The sequence below is a fragment of the Rhinopithecus bieti genome, unplaced genomic scaffold (genome assembly GCF_001698545.2).
Source record: "Rhinopithecus bieti isolate Rb0 unplaced genomic scaffold, ASM169854v2 scaffold_12088, whole genome shotgun sequence".
Classification (NCBI taxonomy): domain Eukaryota; kingdom Metazoa; phylum Chordata; class Mammalia; order Primates; family Cercopithecidae; genus Rhinopithecus; species Rhinopithecus bieti.
Genome location: NW_016807975.1, coordinates 3,077,068 through 3,098,327, shown reverse-complemented (window position 1 = coordinate 3,098,327; position 21,260 = coordinate 3,077,068). Strand labels below are relative to the sequence as shown.

General features: G+C 37.0%; 1 protein-coding gene across 3 annotated transcripts in view; it reads right to left on the bottom strand.

Moving 5' to 3' along the window:
• Positions 1-21,260, bottom strand: part of GRIN3A (glutamate ionotropic receptor NMDA type subunit 3A) — a 184,499-nt gene that overhangs the window by 108,151 nt on the left and 55,088 nt on the right. For all 3 annotated transcript variants that reach the window (XM_017884301.1, XM_017884302.1, XM_017884303.1), the window contains exons 2-3: positions 18,870-19,474; positions 3,019-4,066 (exon numbers count right to left, since the gene is read on the bottom strand). In XM_017884301.1, the coding sequence (XP_017739790.1) occupies positions 3,019-4,066; positions 18,870-19,474 (1,653 nt within the window). The remainder of the gene's footprint in view (positions 1-3,018; positions 4,067-18,869; positions 19,475-21,260) is intronic.

The window sequence follows — 21,260 nt, the reverse complement described above, 5'->3', positions numbered from 1 at the left end:
GACATCAAAGATCCTCTGTTATCTCAATTAAGCTTACTTTTTCCAGACTTGGATCTTACCTCCTTTCTCTCCTTAACCTATGTTGTAGCTAAATTGGATTCCTCATATCTTGCCTGTGCTTTATACTTCATATTACCTATATACTTTATACTATATACCTATATACTTTATATTATAAGGAGCAGAATGAATTACTTGGAGGTAATACATTATATTATAAAATAGGTAATATATACTTTATAGGTAATATGAGGAATTACCTCCAAGCAATTCATTCTGCTCCTTCACTTAGGATGTCCATTTCTCCTTCCTGGACACACATTCTGAATTCTTCCTATTCTTTAAGAATAGGCACAAATATTACCTTATTAATTAAACTTTCTTCTATTGTGATGAGTTGAAGGTGATCCTTCTTTCCTTGAGCTTGGACAGTATTTCATCTGTTGCTAAACTTTGGCATATTTATAACCTTCTAAGTTGCTTCTCCTTTTGTTTATATCTTTTCTTCCTTAATTGATTGAAGTCAAACAATCTGACTCACTTACCTCTGAATTGCTCTACACCATTTAGTATAAGAAGTGGTATAGGCCCTCCTTAGGGAATTTAGCATTACTAGGAGAGAAGAGCACTCATGTGAATAACTACCATATAATAAGAGTACATTCTGAGTGAATGGGAAGGAAATAATTTTTATCTTATATCTCTGTTTCAGAGTGAGGACATTCTGTAGTCCACATAATACGACGTGTTTGGATGAAAACTAAAAAATTCTGCCACGACAATTATTCCTCCTAAGTCCCGGGGTCAAGCATTGCTTAGCTAAGGAATCTGGGTGTCTTTTTATGGAAAAAAGTGAACCTACAAAAGAGATATTTTAACATAGAAACAACACAAGTACACACATATACATTTTTAGGAAACTTCATGGAAATTCACTTATTATCTCAAATTGAAAATAGTTGAGATTTAGGTTTGTCCCATTTCATTAAGAACTCAATAGTTGTAATGCAAAGTTGACTTTGTCCAGTTCTGCTGGCTTTGTCTTGTGGACTGGGTTAGCCTTATAAAAAATTTCACCTCTTTATTCTGGTGGAGTCAGAGATGACATGATTATTTCTTTTGCTTAAAATAATTTTACTGCTGCATATAGCTTGTCTTTGTATTTTAGTTTTTAATACTTTAGCATAATCACTGTTACAGCTTTTTCATGCATACCATCCCTGGCTTAATTTTGGCAATCACTGCTTCTGATAAATGAAACTCTAGTTAGTATTGTGTTCATCTTTTTACATAAGATAATGGCCTGAAATCTCCACAACAGGCATATATGAGATTTTTTTTTTTTTACTAGATCAGACTAAATACTTTTAATTTTGAGCTAATAATTTAGGAGTCACTTTGTTGAGATTCTCACAAACAATCTAAGTTTCTAGTCAGGCTGAAAACCTTCAGAAGATTTACAGGACTCCTGGGGCGAAGAATAAACAAAGGCTGCTGATGCTAGTGCAGAATGTGAATGCAGAAGCATCACCAACATCTCCCTTTAGGGTGATGCGTTTATTTATGCTAATGATTTTATTTGTATTCACTGAATTCCAGCTCCTAACATAAAGCCCTGAGTATTCATTGAGAAGTTACAAAATTTCTTGCCTAGTCAGTGAGGCATTGTTGGCTGAATCCTCTCATAAGGTTCATGTCACTTATCAGGAAGTTTGCAATAAAAGGGTCAAATTTCTTACATTCTTTTGGTTGCAAAACAGGACTTACATCCAGTTGAAACCATCTATGAAAAACCTTTAAAGCTGCCACCAGCCCTCTGGGGCATTCTATCATTGAATAAAGATAGCTACAAATGTCCTACTTATTGATGCCCTATGAAATTAATTTTAAAAGTTTAACAGTAACATAGTAAATAGTTCAATACATTGAGACTTGGTGTGACAAAGGGCATTTGGAAAAGCATGTGAATGTTTTATAATTTGAAAGGCTCAGCTTAGCTCCAGATGCTTTAAACATGGTATGTCCTGAGTGTACCTGCTGAATTGAACTTTTCTCCAATCTCTGCTAAATGTATCCTATATATTGGAATGCACTGCAGCTTCAGATCTGCATTCTGTTTCCCGTCAGGACGGCAGTACTCCCTCGAGCTCTGTTTTAATTGCCTTGGTCCTTGACAGTCCCCTCCTCTCTAGTCCTATTGGGCTGGACTAATTTTCTCTACCCCAGATCACTTAGAGGGGCCCTGGTTCAATCCAGAGAGAACATGGACATGACTGTCCTTACCTAAGTATTACCTGCTTTGGCTGTTTACCTGCACTCTACACTTCCTCTTTCTTCTACCCTTAGGGTCAGATGTCTAGGATATCAAGGGTACCCTGGATAGACAAAATCTTCTTGAACGTCCTTGGACTGCTGGCACTCTCCCTTCTATGCAAGGTAGTCAGCTGAACAGCTCTCCTTATTCTATAGACCTTAGCTAATTCTGCCATCTCAGTTAGTCCGATACTGCTTGTTCTATACTCAGTGAGTTCCCTAGCAGTTGACTTTGGTGCTTATAATAAAATTTAATAATTTCCATTGTATCATGTTTTAATGATGAAAAAGATTCTTTGCTATTTAAAATATGGATCTTCTAATTTATTAATTCCCAAGATAAGTAATTAATCAGTTTTTAAGGTGTGCTTTGGGTGAAAATACCTTATAAGACCATTCCCTGATAGGTGTGCTATCAGATGGTCAAATAATACAAGGAAAAGATGCATTAATAGATATTTCTATCAGAAAGACCTACTCTAGAAAAGACACCCCCTGAAACTTCTCAGTCTTTTTGTTTCATTTATGAAACAAACAATGAAATATTTAGTTCAACCAGGCAACAGACTTTTGAACTAGCCACTATACTTGGCTCAGAGAATATTCTTGTGTTAGATGGAAGAACATAAGCATACTACAGCAGAAGATACAACATATGGAATTATAATGGACAATCAAGAAAGCTAAAGTAAAATGAAGTATTACCTTGGGATCATGTATTCCAGAAAGCTCTTCATAGATCTTCTCACCTACCATGACAGCAGCCAAGTTTGCCGTGTATGTGGAAAGGCAAAACATACAGAAAATGGCCCAAAGGTTCATTAGAAACCTTCCAGTCCAACATTTTGGAGGTTTGATGGCCACCGTTCTGCCAAACAAGAGGGCATAACAGACGTTCAAGGCTGAAGAAAAGGAGAAGACTTTACTTCTATTTCGCCCCTTGGGAGTCAAACCAAATGGACTCTTCCATTCATACAGAGTGAGGAAGATGGCAGTGATGTGCAGAGCCACAAAAATCCCCAGCCACATTGTCCAGTGGAGTGGCCACATGAAGGCTCCAATGGGAGCTGCTGTATCTCGGGTCCTCACTAAGATGCCCAAGCTGGTAGAGAAGAAAGGGCTGGTGAAATCTATCACCTGGCTCCGTGCAGTATTGATGCTAAAGGAAGTGACTGCCATGTGGGCAGTCCCACTCAGGAGATCACCCACTAGCCCAGTCCAGTGCCCATTTTTCCAGGCTCCATACTTTCCATCCCCTACAATATAGAGGTCGAAGTCAAAGTTCATGTCTTCTGCTATCTTTTCCAGCAGATCAATGCAATATCCATAGCAGCACTTCTTGAATTTAATGGGCACTGTATCATTACTGCTATGGAGGCTGCTAAAAAGACTGTCCAATGTGGAAGCGTCATTAGTCATGGGATCGAGACAGAGTTGGCCAGCAGGGCACAAGCCTTCATCATCTACCTCCCTTGTGAAGACAAAAGGATGCTCAATCAGAGTAACCACTCTCAAGTGTAGCTTACTTGGATGTTGGAAGTGGGTTTTGTGTCTCTGGGCCTGCTCTGGCCATATTCCATAGTCCATGACAATCTTTCCCCCCTGCCAGCTGCCCAAGCGCGTCCACATTGGCTTTCCCATGGGGTCATGTTGAAGATTCCAGATGAAAAAGTTGTTTTCTGAGCTGATGATGGTGGAACCTTTTACTCTGATGGAACCACTGAGGCCTCTGAAAGTGGTATTGGCTAGAAACCTGGGAAAGAGGAACAAAGGCAAAAACTAAGAAACAGAAGTGAGGCCAAAGATAGGAAGCAGTGTTCATCTTTGCTTCCCTGTCTTAATAAAAATAAATTTGAATTTTATTTAAAAGATAGTGCCTATAATTTCTTTTGATGTTAATAAGCTGGACTCATTCTCTATTATAGGAGTGAAGTCCTACTGCATTAAGTAAATGAGATTTCACTCTCAGGTTCTAATATTCTAGCCAGGTGCTTGACTCTTATTCTTACTCCAAATGTTTTAATTCCTAGTTAAGAGATGTGTTAACCATTTTCTGTTGTAAACTGTTAATTGCATATTCTCACAACTTTTCAAGCTATGGAGGTTTTCAGCACCTTTAACATATCCTACTTCTATTGTTGACTATGTTCAATTGTAACTACATCTTCTATGTATCTATGTATCTATCTATCTAGATATTTGGCACAGGGAATCAGATTAAAAAGTGTGCATATACTTTAATAATTGCTTAAACACTGCATTCATAACATCAGAAAATCGCCAAATCTTGTTACCAATATTTCTTCTTGTAGAATGAAATCAATTAACGTATCTGTCCCCATGAGGCTAGTTGAAGCTGCATGTTGGATCTCATCCATGGAACAAAGAAAAAGATGATAAATCAACTGCAGTTTTAAGGATAGCCTCAGGCTAGCCTCCCTCCAAGTCATTAGAGAGAAACAATTGACCCTGGCTCTAGAGAGAGCTTATGCCAGAAGCCAAAGAAAGGAAAATTACCAACTGATTCCTAACCCTGTGAACTAGGGCACTTACCGTATATGTTCTGATATGGACTAGACAGAAAACTAGACTAATATGGCTTGGTCATAGCCTCTGTCTTTCTTGAGTCTGGGAAGATTAGACAATAAGTGGTAACATATAAGCTTGTGGCATCTTAATGACAGCCTTGGGTTGGAATAAAAGCCCAGGCTTTAGCATCAGATCCACCGCCATTTGAATATTGGCCTAGCCACCTGCTAACATTGCCCTTGAACAATTTACTTAACTCTATACTTTAGTTTTGTCACCAGCAAAATAGAGAAAAGAAAATACTTCTTTCATTACAAGAGTTGGAAATAATTTATGTAAAGCACATGCTACATCTAACATGAAACAAATATTCCAGATATGATAGCTCTGACTTAATGTTATTCAAGTTTTTTCAGTCAAGGCTGTCTCCAGGTTACTTTCTCCAAGAATTTTAATAAAATTTTAAAAGTTGGAAAACACAAAGTATTGCATTATGATAAATCCATGGCAGTTATTCAAGATACATTTCAAATTAAAAGAAATTAAATTGTAATGTAGAGTGGAACACAGTATTTTGAAAAATCAGATGATATAAGTGTAGGCTCTTAGCAAAACACATTCACCCATTGCCTGTCACAAATATTACTCCATAATTTACAAATGCAAATAGAAGTAATAAGACATTATGTTACCACAGAAGGGACATAGAAAAACCAGAAAGTGTGAAGTACGTACTAATTTTCATTAGAGATATAAATGAAAATCACATGTGAAGATGCTACTATCTATAAATGCAGTGAAACTATTCATTTTGGAAGATTGCGTGTAATGGTAATTATTCATGCTAGTACTCCCCAGTGGGACTCTACCACTTAAATTCTATTTTGCAACAAGTAATGAAAGTCTCAGCTATCTTAGACTTTGAAATAGTTTTCTGCTTCTTTAGAGAAGGAGCCAAATCTTTAAACTATACAGATTAATCAATGGATAATTACCTAGGTACTATAAGGGAAAGCTGATACACTTGTTTATAAGAAATCTACTTTTAGATTTGTTATAACAAAACACACACATACACACACTTGCTGATATAGGAAATAGACTGTTAATAGTAAGTAGGTTAATTTCTTCTGGTCAATTTACTGATCAGGAAAGTAAAGAGGAAGTTGTGGAAAGAGGAATACTTGGTTATTTTAAGAATGTTTGAGACTTAATGATTATAGATTCTTAACTGGATGGACCCTTGAGAGACTACTTTGACTAAATATATACTTAAACCATCTCAGAAAAAGGCACTAGAAATCTCCAGAAAATTTCCAGAGATTACACAACTCCATCATTCCAGTAAAACCTACTCCTGATTACTGGTATTAAATAACATTTAAGATGTCCATGATAGAGGGACAAGGCCTAGTTGTCTTCGAGCCAGTCATTTTCCAAAGAAGGCAAATCAATAGGGACCTGAATGTCTCCAGTTTTCCCAGCCCAGAAAACTCAATGCTTATTTCACTATTGGCTCCAAAAAATTGGGTCCCAGAGAATCACCATTTATGACAGATTATTTGTGCCTGTTTCATTTTTAGTCTTACGATAAGGGTGAATCAAAATAATCTCATGAAAGCTTTAGTTATAGTCACCTGTTCTAATGGAGTGACAATGCATAGCAACATTTAAATGCTCACTATATTAGTTAAATATCAAAAGGCTGAAATCCTGATTTTGCTTAAATTGAATTCTATCCCATTCCTTTTTTATCTTGCCCTTTACTCTTCTTGGATAAGCAAGAAGAAAAATCAGGAATAGTTTTACTGGCACCATAAACTGACAAACTCCTAGGCACTGTTCCAACGCTAGAGTCACAGGGATGAAAGACAAACTCATTGGTCTCAAGGAGCCCAAGAAGCTCAAAGTCTAATTCTGGGGAGAGATAAAGTGAGCAGGCAATTCAGACCCGCATAATGAGCATCATGATAGAGGTAAATCTGGTGCCACTGGAACAGAGAGCAAGTGCACCTGCACGTTCTACTATAGGGTGCCAAAGAAAGCTTCATAGAGGAGGAAGTGCCAGAGCTGAGTCTTGAAGAAGGAATTACCGTAAGCCAGGAAGAGAAGCTAGGAAATGATATTATCATCTCAAGGAGATACAAATACAAAGGCCAGAGACAGAGAGTGTGAGCTGTTTGACGATAAGAGATGAAAAATAAGGAGGAGGAAGGGGAACATCACACACCGGGGCCTATTGTGGGGAGCAGGGAGAGGGGAGCGATGGCATTGGGAGTTATGTCTGATGTAAATGACGAGTTGATGGGTGCTGACGAGTTGATGGGTGCAGCACATCAACATGGCACAAGTATACATATGTAACAAACCTGCACGTTGTGCACATGTACCCTAGAACTTAAAGTATAAAAAAAAAAAAAAAAAAAAGAAAAAAGAAAAGAAAAATAAAGAGGAAGATGAGGATGGGAAATGAATTACATCAGATCTGAGGCTACAGTGAGACAATGGGGTGCCACTGAGGGGAATTTGCCTGGGGGGAGACATGATCATTAGATTTAATTTTAGAATGATTTTTTTCCTTGCTAGTTATACAGGACATAGTTTGGAAGGAGGAGGGGCCTGAACATAATTCCACATGTGAGGAACAACGTTTTTTCCTTCTTTCTTTTGGTTTCTCTCTTACTGTCTCTCTGCTAGTTTCATAAAGGGCTTAAGGTGGTAAGGGCTAAGGCAGTAGCAGAAATGGAGAGGAGATGGTGTAATCAAGAGATATTTTGTCTTCAAAAAGGAAAGCAGTGATTTAAGAGGGCCAAATGCACAGGGTTGCAAACTTTACTAAGAATGTGTGAAACTCCGCTTGACAGAAGGTCATATAAATAAGACCTGTTAGTATTTAGCTGAATATAAACTCAATGTAAGCCCATAGAGCAATATGGGTATAAAATAGTAACCTTAAGTTCCTTTAATAAAAATTTAGAGCCTGGATCAAAGGGAACAATAATACTGCCATTCTCTGTGCTGATCAGATAACTGTTCCAGCCTGGATATGAACTCTAAACAAAACTTCCAGAGTCAGGAATGTTATGAAGAAAGGTAAGGAGGTAGAAAATGTAAGAGGAGGTGGTAAGCATAATAATCTGTTGGAGAGTGGGTAGAAAAATATTAGGAAATAACATAGGGAAAGCAGGTTCAAATTAGACTATAGAGGCCTCGTGTACCTGTTTTATGAGATTGGATTTTATTTTAGTAGGAAAAGGGGAACCATGAAGATTACTGAGTAGCATAATGACTTTAACAGAGATCTACATTAGTTAATATTGGTCTGGAGGCAAGTAAAATGCACATATAGGAAAGGGAAATGGTGACTAAGAGACCACTTACAATATCTTTGCCATGGTTTGATAAGGGCCTGGATCTAACTCGATGAGTGAGAACCTTGTTTAGTGAGTGTTTAACAAAGTAGTTCAGGTATTCATCATTTTTATCAACAAACCTCCCAAGATACCATTCTCCTTAAAAGAATGAGGCTCACTAATGAATTTTTCTTTATTAAAATCTCCTGATATGTCACTAATTAAGAATATGTATTGATTTGCATAACAGCTGAGATAAAATCTGCACTTTGCAAATTACTTAGAAAATGTTTTTGAGAGAGTTCACAGTATAAGCAAGATCAATATTTAATATATTTAAGATATATTTTTGAAGCCATATTTGCATGCAAAATGTTGACATCCTAATTAAAGTATTTTCTTATTTATTCATCATAACATGAGCAACACATCACACATTCAATCATCTATTTATTCCACAATATTCACTATGTGCCAGGCACTGTCCTAGGTGCTGGGGATGTAGTAGTGAAGTAAGACCACAATCTATACAGCTTATATTCTATTGAAGGAGACAGAATACATATGATAAATAGGTAATATGTGTAGGATTTAGACTGGGCACAATGTTGACATAGGAGGGTTTTAAAAAAAATTTTAAATGGTTTGAGCTTTGATTTATTGTATTTTTCACACATAAAAATCTGCTGCTTAAGTTTATAGCCTGTTTTGGATGCTGAAATACTGTCATTTTGGGTAAATATTCTATGTACTAATCAAAATGGGTTTACATTCTCTGTGAAATGTTAACTGCAGTTAATACATTAATTATTTTAATGTATTAATTACATTAGTCATGTGCTATTTTTACTTTTTGTAACTTGCTCTAAAATTTGCTAAAGTTAAATTAAAATCTTCCACTACAAATAATGTTGCCCTTTTCTTAGAGATTTTAAGAATTGTTGCCCCGTGATTTTCTTGTCTTACCTGACACGTTACGTTTTATTAGTATTATGTTTTTATGTTTATTCTGAATTTATATTTTTTCTTGTTGTGGAAATAGCTCTGAAATAATTCCATTGTTTTCAGCCTTCATTTCTGGCTACATATTAATCTACTTTTGTGTTGTTTAAATGCCTCCTCATCCTCATGTGTCTTCTTTCATGACCTAGTTATTTATAGATCACATATTTATTTCTACTTCAATCATTTTTCACTCATCGACTTGTCTCTTTGTATATCTACCTCTCTTTTTCTGTTTCTCTTAAATTGCCCTATTACATTTTCTTTTTCCCGCTATTCATTGCCTTCCATGAATCATATCTGTCTATGTGAATATCTATTTTGTACTCCAAGGCCTTAAAATTAATTTTCCCCCTGGGAACTGTCTTTGTATCATTAAACATATCAATATCCTCTTTCTCTTATATCTTGAAAACTAAGCTGAATTTCTTTTCCCATGATCATCTCATCATATTTGATATTTTTCCCCTGAGGAATAAGGGCTTTGCTCATGCTGCATAAAGCTCTATCAATTCTTTTTTCTGTGAGAACTTCATTTTGATTTTTTGCTTTTGCCTGATTAGGAATCTTTAAGAATATTATTACTAGTAACATTCCCTCAAACTCCCTTCCTACCAGCATCACCTAATTCTTGTTAGGTTTACTGAGTTTACTTGTCAGGATTACTTGTTCCTATACATGGAATTTAAATATTTGCTTCCTGGTTACTTTTAATTTAGCTTTAGATCTACCAACTATTGGCATGTAGTAGAAAACCCAACTCAATAAAGTCCTTTTCATATGAGACGAAGGAATATTCTTAAATCTTCCCCTTTTCCTTTTTTTTTTTTTTTTTTCTGGGAGAAGGAGAAACTTGAGATAGATGTTCAGTAATCCTATCTTTTCTTAATGTGATTCATGTCTATGATGAATCTTCTAATTAAAAACTCACATTCTCCAGAGTTCTACACTTTTGCATTTGTCACAAGTTCACACTTATGTAGTCTTTTTTTTCTGCTGTTTTTCATTCAAGAGCCCTAAGCTATTCTCTCTTTGGATTGTCTTTAAGAGCTCTCACAGCCAATTTTGATATTTCACAATGTCCACAGACCTCCAGTTATCTGAAATATTTACTATACATAGTCTACATTTGCATTTTTCCATGTGTATATTTCTTAATTTTTCAGGGCTTTCCCCTAAACTCTCTGATTTCCTAAATTATTCTCATTGTACATCTCTTCCTTTGGCTCCCCTCCCTCCAGTATTCTCACTGTTTCTGGCATGTGGGTTAATCTACAGTTAGCTCATTATTTCTGTAATACTCTTTCTCTTGTTTTATTTTTTCTGAATTTTATGTTTTCCTCTCTCCCTCCCTCTCCCACTTTTCTTTATAGTGGTCTTTGTATAGTGTAAATACAAATATTCTGTCCTGTTAGTGGGAGATCTTGTCTTAAAGCAGCTCTTTGACCATCGTTAGTTAATTTACTGTTTGTCACCCTTCCCGCTCCCTTCCCGCTGCCTTCTGAGATCCATCTGTTTACTTCCCTTTATTTTTCTATGTCTCTTTTACCATTTTTCCCTTTTCTTACGGCCCTAGAGAAACTTTCTGCACCTGATGGCGAGTTGTTACTAGTTCAGCTTTCATTTTGTGGCTTGTTTTACCAAAGTCAAGCCCTGTGGTATCCGCCTTCCTTTTATGATAACATGAGTTTGTCCATTTAAGCCGCAGAGCTTACCTGTGGTCCAATTCTGTTTGATTTTCGTCTCCATATATGGGACAGATCTCCAAATTAAACATTAAATGTGGGTGATTTCTTGAGCTTACATGTAAAATGACTCCTTGACTGTCCTCTTACTATCCTAAAGTATAAGAATTTGGCAGTTTATTTATCTCATCTTTGACATTTTAGACTACAAGGTCCTCAAAGGCATGGATTTGGACCTCCAGATTTGGAGAGCAGTATCTTCTACAGAATTGCTGTTCTCCCTTCTCCACTGCTCTGCTTTATAACACTGCAGGCTGTCAAGCTAAAAGAGGCTTCAGTGTTTATCTAAGTACCTACCTCACTGAGTCATCTTTGAGTCTTAGGCACAACACAGTGCTTGGCCAGGGTAACTGCTCAGTAATGTTTTGGGGTAAATGCAATTAAACACATGTCTTCTGCTCAAATCAGACATGTATCTCTTAGAGTGATCTTCATCACTTTGCCAGAAGAATGGGGCTCACTAAGTCAGGAAACATTTGCATTTGTAATTTACAAATTGTTTGAAGGATTAAACTTTCAATACATTTTCTTCCTGAATAATGGAGAGTATAAAAAATTAAAGTTAGTTAAATGGGGAACCTCTCTGATGAGAAGGAGTTTAATAGGGTTTGGAAATTGCTAAATTTCCATCCTCAGAACAGAAGGCCCTACACACTATAATTCCTGATTATGTCATCTTTTAAAATTGCATACAAGGCTCATCTTTTAAAAATGATTTCTATCAGTTAATGGTCAACAGCAATTTAGTAATATATTAAACATATATGTACACATATCTGAATCATTTGGGTCTATGTTTTATCAATATCTGCAAAATTCAATTACTTATAGGTGAAACTGTACAGTGGAAGGAGAGTTCCTACCTTTCTTGAAGTTTTCACCAAGAAGAGAACAATACTAATCTGTGTGGTGGGGTCATAATTTAACACATGTTTTGTGCTGTGTTACTCTTGGTGTGTATGAGGGGCTTGCTACATCAAGAAGTCATACACACAGACATGGTAATCTCTTTTTCTTGCTTCCATGTGTTGTAACTGGCAAGCTGGCACTTTTTTCTCTTTGTGTTTTCTTCTCTGATATGTTACCTAACAGTTTGACTTATTCCATACACCTACATCATTGTCCTTACCTTTTGCTTTTTAGTATGAACCTTGACTCTTCTATACAATTATGATCTCTGCCTAGCCCTTGAACTGTTCCTGGTCACATTGTGTAACATCACAACTCAATTGATTCTGGCTCTTTGGAGCTGGCCCCAGTGCTAGCCAAGGTGATGATGTCCCTTCAAGTATTGCCTTGGCATAGCCCTGGCAATAAGACATTATGCAGTATTTACCAGTCAAACATCTATCCTAAGGATTGTAGGGTATGCAGATTGAAGTGGTCTTGAGAGATAAATCTGAAAATCAGAGTAGAGTTTCAGTATCGCTCTGCATAGTTGCAAACTTTTTGGCAGATTTCCAGATTTTACAGTTGATGCATATAAAGTGAAAAAGTCAATAAAGAATACAGTTCTTTCTCGGGCACATAAAAGCTTGGAAGCTCTTCTAATTGGGAAACATTCCACAGTTTAAAATCTGCTGAGTCCTAGGTTAAGTAAATTTGAGCTATATTCGTCAAAATAGAGTCTTGAGGGAATACACATTTTCCAGTGTCCCTTATGTGAGCCAACCCCCCGCCCCCGGCCCCTGGTGACTTAGGGAAAATTTTAGACTCATCTCTTGGCATGACTTAAGTGACCTGGAGGCAGAGGCAATTTCAAAGGCTTTCAGCCAAATGATTCCACTGACAAGGGTTCCTGTTGAAAACATCTGAACATACAGACCTTAGTGTTGATCCCTGAGATTCATGAACCAAAGCATGTCTTCTCTAGAAGTATCAACACCGTAGTAGGTCTAGCAGAGAAAGTTAACCTAGGAGTAATTGGATATACTGGATCAGCCATAAGCAATGTGTTCTTTTCGAGCTTCCAGGGAGCTAGTGTTAAGCAGCCTCCAACCCCTGGCTTCCATGTTTAATGCAACTGCATTTCTTTTAAGTACATGTTGAAATATGTGGGTTAACCAGTTTGTCTTGGTAGAGGTCCTTAGGACACGAATGGTTATACAAACTTAAGTATAATTAAGAAAATTACTATATGCAAATGTGATTTATATAGCTTCAGACTGAAAGAACATAAATTAAAAAGTAATAGGATCCCAATTAAGGAAGACTTATACTAATTCTGAAAGAGCCTGGAATATGGATTTAGATAAACTGGTTTAAATCTTCCCCTACTAAGTACTAGCTGAATGACCTTAGGCATACTACTTAAATTTTTGAGACAGGTATTCTTATAGTTAAGGAAATTAAAGTTTATGTCATTTAAATAACTTTAACATGGTCACAATGCCACTAAGTTATAGTGACAGTGGACAGAATATCCAAAATTAGAATTATAACATTCAGCCTCAAGTTCTTCTGGAACTCTGCTAATGTTCAGGAATGAATTGTGACGATTATCAATTTATATGTCGGGTTTTTTGAATGGATATTTGTTTGAATCATTTTTTTGAAAATTTTCTAATTCTTCACAATGCCTGGTGCATAATAGGTTCTTAACAATATATGCAGAATCAATAATTAAAACATTTATTATTAATAAAAGGCCGGTGAGTATTGATATTGCTTGATTGTGTAAGCATAAAGATAAACATAGTTTGGAGGGAAAAGAGTCTCTAGTGTGTTGAATCATAATTCAGGGTCCACTGAGGAGGGAGGCCTAGAAATGCTAGCACCAGCAGAGTATAATCACTGGTATAAAGAGTGTTATACCAGTGAAGAATAATAACCAAACAGCCAAGTCAAGGAAAATGGATAAAACTGTGAATAATTAGATGAGTATGTCTTCTCCTGGTGGAAGAACAGAAGGGGGTTGCTAGCTTCCTGACAGCACGGCCTCCTGCCTTCTATTCCTTGTGTCTCCAGACAAGGGTTTGACCTCATATTAGTTAACTTCAGCAAATATATGTGAAGAAAGGAATGAATTAATCACTGCCTACTTGATTCAATTCTCACGGGATACAGAACAGAACTGCAGAAGCTGTTCAAAGAAGAAAGGGAGGATTCTACATCCCAATTAGAAGCTAGAATAAACTATCAGAACTATGACTAACTAGTCAAAGAGACAAGGACTTCTTAGGCCAAGAGGAGCAAGGGGTCTGTCAGTGTCCAGACTCTTGGAATTCTTAAAGAAAAGATAAGTGCTCGTGACCAGATTATGACCAACCCATGGAGCTTTCTCTGCAGGAACAATGAATTTATTAGCACTTAGGGCCTTTAGGCAAGCATGGGCAAATCGTAATCCTGGAAACAGCAGATAAATTCTCAAAGTCCTATTCACTTTCCCCAGAGTCCGATGTTCGAAATGCAGCAAGGGAGTAAATGTGGGCAAGGCTAAAACCAATTTTGAGAAATAAAAACAATGCTTATATCCTAATGTTTTAAAAAAAATTACTTGCAAGGCTTTTATACTATATTACTTTATTTGGTTAATTTGTTACAGGATTATGATTTTTATAAATATGTCAGGGCTAATGTTCTGCCTTTCAGCTGACATCCGCTCTGCATATAAAATGCAAATGCCTTAGCTTGGCATACAAGCTCTATGTGGTATATTATCAGTTCACTACTTTTCCAGAATCATCTCGAATCCTTTTCATATGCAATTAATGCTCCAGCCATACTAAATTTATCTTTCAGGTCTTGGTGAATTTGTGTATGTAATTTCCTTTGTCTGTGAATTTGTTCCAAACCTAAAAACCCCCTTTTATTTACAGGATCCAATTCCAGTGTTTTTCTCTCATCACCAAATCTCTGAGAAGAGTTAATTATTTCCCTCTGTATATCCAAATATATCTCTGTTCTTATAAATCACACATCCCATTGTTTTATAACCATTTACTTACATTTCGACCTCATTCACTAGACTGTCAGCTCCTAAGCGTCAGAATTCAAGTCTTCATTTTGTCTACCCCACTGTAGTTCAACACATGGTCACTGGCTGGGGAAAAACATCCATTCATATGTGCTTATAAAGGTATTCTCAAAATAATATTCCACCAGTAATTGCTCCAAATAACTAACATTTAAAAAAACAACTTGTAGCCAGGCATGGTGGCTCACGCCTGTAATCCCAGCACTTTGGGAGGCCAAGGCAGGCAGATCACGAGGTGAGGAGATCAAGACCATCCTGGCTAACATGGTGAAACCCTGTCTCTATTAAAAATACAAAAATTAGCCGGGTGTGGTGGCGGGCGCCTGTAGTCCCAGCTACTCGGGAGGCTGAGGCAGGAGAACGGTGTGAACCAGGAAGATGGAGCTTGCAGTGAGCTGAGATAGCACGCCACTGCACTCCAGCCTGGGCAACAGAGCAAGACTCCGTCTCAAAAAAAAAAAAAAAAACAAACTTGTAAATATATTGTTGAAGATTGTTGAAGATCATGCTATGAACTTGGTCCCTGAATGTTTTGTCTGCATTTAGTTATGATGGACATTTGCTCTGGCATGTGGAGACCTAGGAAGAGTGAAATCTCTAATACCTGTAATTACGTTTATGTAGTCTGCCATGAGAAATGACTTTTCTAATCTAAAAGCCTAGCTGAAAATGCCATGTTTTTGGTGATTTCATTAACATTTCAAGATGTTAACAGTTCTGTCAGCCCAAACTGAAAATGACTGTGTGAGAAATGAAAACTTGCATAACTCTGACATCCACTATTCATGGCTCATTATCCTCCCAACTTTCATTATGCAGTGAAGAAGTGGGGTCAGCCTTACAAAATTTAAGAACAATTAAGAAAATTACTGTATGCAGATATGACTTATGGACTGAAAATAACTAACTTTCTAAAAGACTGTATTAAACAAAATAAATAAGGATGATGGAAAATCCACAGATGTTTTATGACCTAAGGCAGCTTTTCAGTTATTCATTATAAAGTCTACTTCTTGGGTTTTGCTCATTTCCCTTGACTTGTTCCTGAACACTTTTCAAACTTTCTCTTTGCCTGTATCCCTCAGGAGTTTAAAAAGTCTCAGGCATACTTCCTGAAGTTCTTTGGGTTCATTTCTCAGACACATTCATCTTGATGAAAATATTGTCACTGACCCGTTGTAAATTACTGCTGGGCTTCAAACCTCACAATCTTCTTTTATAGCTTCAAAGTTTGTGGAATAAATAGCCACGAGGGCAGAGGTTATATACTAACCTAACCTAACATCCCACCATAAGGAGAGAGAGAGAGAGAGAGAGAGAGAGAGGAGAGAGAGAGTGAACGAGTGAGAGAGAAAGAAAACCAAACAGAAATCATCCAGTAAGTATTTATGTACGTTAAAAAAGTATTTAATTTAGACAATATCTACCAACTACCCATTTTCTTCAACAGCAACAGATGATGTAGGATGTAAATATAACAAAGTTACTTTTCTTTCTTTCTATGTCAATCCCCTCCTCTTCCTTCTTTTTTTTTTTTTTTTTTTTTTTTTTTTTTTTTTGTTGGTGGAGTCTCGCCAGGCTGGAGTGCAGTGGCATGATCTCGGCTCACTGCAACTTCTACCTCCCAGGTTGAAGCAATTCTCCTACTGCCACTACAGCCGCACAGCAGCATGCCCAGCTTATATATATATATATATATTTTTAGTAGAGACGGGGTTTCACCATGTTGGCCAGGATGGTCTGATCTCTTGACCTCGTGATCCGCCCACCTCAGCCTCCCAAAGAGCTGGGATTACAGGCATGAGCCACTGTGCCCGGCCTCTATGTCAATTTCAATAAATATCTATTAAGTGCCTACTATATGCTAGGCATTGGATAAGGCTGAATAACAGCATCTCCACTTAACAGAATTTATATTCTAGCTCAGAAGTCAGACACATAGACAAATAATGATGATAGAATGGGCCAAGTACCATTATATAGTTTTATATGCAAAATGCCATGGGATCCTTGTGGAAGGAAGAATGTAATTTTAATATAAATTAAATCTTGAGGAGCCAGAAAGATCAGTTTGATCTGGTAAAATGAGACCCTAAGGTATATACAACTTAAGTCAACAAATATTCTTCTCTGTAGTTTCTAAACGTTTTAGGATTCAGACGGAATCATTTTCTTGCATTCTCCTTTTACATGAGACAGAAAGATGCTAAGCAACTCAATGTGGTTTTCATAAGTGGTTTGTCCTGGCTGCTGTTTATGACTGTCCTTCCAAAACAATGACTATTTGAAATTATAAATCAAAGCTTTGCTTGTATGTTTGTTGTAAAGGAGAATGTTTCTTGTCTTAGATGCAACTCTGAACCTTAATTATGTGCTAGTGTGCAAACAGTAGATTAAATCTGGAGAGTGGCTATAAAATAAAATATGCATGGATTTTAATCTTGTGGAAATTAAAATATAATATTGGAAAAGTAGAAAGTTCAGATGATGATAGAACATCTAATTTTATTATTAATAGATTTGTAGTAAATATATTTGAATAATTTTATTTTATTAACAACATTCTTTAAGGAGTTTACAGGTTCTGTTCAGTCTTTCACTTTTCCCTTACATCTGGCATTTGGCATATTGCCTTGTATATAGTAGGTGCTCAATTTATACATATATATATAATTAAATGTACAACTATTCGTACCCCTTGACCTTTTGTCATGTCTTTTTTAAAGGTAAGATGCTATGAAGTTGCCTTATAGTCCTCAACATAGTCAGATGCCACTGTTCCTGGATGACCTAAAAACAGGACCTAGTCTACAGGGAAAACTTCATTTTTGAAGAAATAATAACCTTCTGATTTGGCCTCTCTGACCATAGGTGATCGTTTTTCAGAAGAAAGTCTAAGCCCTAATGAAATATTCTTTAAGGATATTCCCCTTTTCCTGGGGATCACCAAAACCATTTCCATATGATGCATTATTCTCTAATTTAAATGGACATTTTCATTCTAGTTTCTGAATCATATGAGGAACTGGAGCAGAAAGGTATTTAATTTAAAAATAAACAAATATAATTATGAATGTATAAACAAATTAATATTATACAAATGTATATATATAATACTCTCATGGAACTCTTAGTTCTGCTAATGTATCCTGTTTGTCTACTACCTATCTATCATCTATTATCTCTATCTATCTATCAATCATCAATCACAATGATTCTATGGGTAATAGGATCTACTGTTATATCCATTTTACATAAATGAACATAGAACACAGGAAATTAAGGCTCAGAGAAGTTAAGTAACTTGATGAAGTCACTCAAGCAGTAAGTGGCAGAGCTAAACTTCAAGTTCAGAGAGTCTGAACTTGAGTTCAAGAGTCTTTGCCTTTACTACTCTACACTGCCTTCAGCATCAAGGCCAGGGAGGAGAGAGAAAAGTCCATTTCTTGCTTGACTAATTTTTTTCTTTGTATAGATTTAGAGAAATTTGATTAATTTTATTGATATGGAAAAGAGTGGGCAGGAAAAGAAACATTTATTTTGCATCTACTATAAGCTAAGCATGGTATTAGGTACTTTTCATATATAAATTTCATGGTATCTTTATTATACTATACCAAGCTATTCATTATTCTATTTTGCTAGTTAGAAAACTGAGGCTTGGAACTTTTAAATAACTTTCCAAGAACACAGCAGCTAGTAAGACGCTAAACCAAGGTTTTAAAGCAGAATTGAGCACTCCCACTGTACCATGTACTTACAAGTTTGTAGATCAAATTACAGATAGCATATCATGAAATACCAGCCTATATAACCAGAAATCCTCTAAGAAATATTATTAAAGTTTAAAGCTACTCAGAGTCAAGATTTCTGCAACGGGGTCAGATAGGGGAATTTTACTCTCTGTCACAGCCCTATGAATAGGGATATAACCGAGACCTTGCATCCTACCTTGATAAATACTGTCCTGAAGTAAGATTTGTAGTTTCCACCTCCATGCAGTTCATTGTGCTGGGAATGAGAGCAAGTTCTGGCTGGATCATGGTGGCTGTGGCTACAGCTCTTGCGACCAGCTCCATAGCATCTTGCACGTAGTACTCAAAGACAGACTGTGTTGTTTTTCCATGAGCAATGAGCCCTAAGGGCAGACCTTCTGTCCTCAGTTCCTCCACATTCTGGGAATCTCCCAGCACCCAACGAAGTTCGGGGGGCATGACCCCAAACTGGGCTGTAATTTTGAAAATCCGCCGGATACTTTCCATGTCACAGCCAAACATCACCACTGTGGGTGTGCTGTTCTTAATACTCTCAAGCTGGATCTGTAGGAAGCTCAAGAGGTCCTGGGTGGAGGGGAGGTTAGCAGTGATGTTGATGATAGAACCAAGGTGGAACTTGGAATTATTCTGGGTAAGGAGGAGGAAGTCGGTGATGTTCCAGTCTTCCTGGCACAGCAACAAGCTAAAATTGTACCAGTTGTTCATGGTCAGGATTGAGACAGTGACATCAGCATCAGAACTTAATGAATTTTCTAAACTCAGTTGTAGGTGAAGGGGATTCTGTATTTAAAGATATGAAAAAGAAGAGTTAGAGAGCATTGACCAAAGACTTTAACATAGGGTACTTTTGCTTTCTTATGAGCCGTAATCCTTTAATTTCACTGTGATATTCACATACTTCTGGGATAAAATTCCCATACTTTGGAAAACTATGCTTCCGGCCTAATGGAGTGATTAATTCCTTACAACTGATTTCCTAATAATTTTTGCTAAGAGCACCAGAGGGCAAATGGTTCTTAGTGTAAATATCAGAAGTAACACAATCATACATTTGGTTTAGGATTTTTGTCAAGTGTGTCTACTGCCTTATAGGCAGTCTCCTTTATGGCTTCCCATTTCTTGGTATTGCTATTAAGATCTCATTTGTTAAACTTTCATCTCATATGCGGTAATGAGAATAAATTACTTTTGCTTCCTTTTAAAATTAATGGTAGAGAAGTCTTAGCAGAGTGCAGGTGTTTTTATAAGGGTGATGTGAAAGATGGATGCATCATAGTTTCCTACATTCCCAGCCCCTTGAGGAAGACACTTCTAATAAGTACAGAATAATTTTCAATACATACATCAAGACTAAGTGTGCAGGCCGGGCGCGGTGGCTCAAGCCTGTAATCCCAGCACTTTGGGAGGCCGAGACGGGCGGATCACGAGGTCAGGAGATCGAGACCATCCTGGCTAACACGGTGAAACCCCGTCTCTACTAAAATACAAAAAACTAGCCGGGCGAGGTGGCGGGCGCCTGTAGTCCCAGCTACTCCGGAGGCTGAGGCAGGAGAATGGTGTAAACTCGGGAGGCAGAGCTTGCAGTGAGCTGAGATCCGGCCACTGCACTCCAGCCCGGGCGAAAGAGCAAGACTCCGTCTCAAAAAAAAAAAAAAAAAAAAAAAAAAAAAAAAAAAAAAGACTAAGTGTGCAGTGCAATGTTAAAGGCTTAATTACTTTTTGGTATCTTCTGAACGTGGATTCGTGCAGTGAAGAGTGAAATCTGTGCCATTAAACACACTTATGTAACTTCTATCACAATTTTCCTACTTTCGGAATTCACAAACTTCATGAAAGAAGAGAATCTTATTTGAAAAGTTACAAATTATTAATCATATAATTGAAGTGGAAGTAAGTCTTCCAATGAATACATTTAACTGTTGTTCTCAAGAGCAAGCATCTGACATCCAGACAATGTGTAGCACAATGTCTTATATATGTTAGCGGCACAATAAATATTGGTGGAGTTGAATTAACTATGTTTCTTTTGGGAACTATTGGATTGTTTTTAAGAGCTTGCTAAACATTCAATAATATGCATTGAGAAATGAGGAAGGCTTTCTCAGTAAAATCTCAAGTCCTTGTATGAAACAAAGAAGTGTGGCCTATCCCTACCTACCAAAAAATGTGTAACAGGAAAGAATTTATGCTGCACTTTCAAATCTGAAAGATTTAAAGGACTTTGATATGTGTAGACTAAAACATGAGGAATCCACAGAGGTTTACAGGAGGAAAATGATGACCATAAGTACTCATGATGGTAGGTAGGATGGAGTCTTAAGATTTATTCTTAAAATTTGTTCTGAGAATTTGTCTTTTGTCCTTCCAAATTAAGTTTCTGAGCAACGCTTGTTATGATAAAAACAGAGAGTTGGAAAAATCGTCATTGGGAAGCATTCAACAGGGATGGGGAATTAGAAGCCCCTCAGGATCTTGATTACATGCTAAGCGTTCTACTGCTGTTCATGGCAGGGAGGGTAATGAAAAACGGTCTTCTTAAAATTAAAAAGGATTGGCCAGGCGCAGT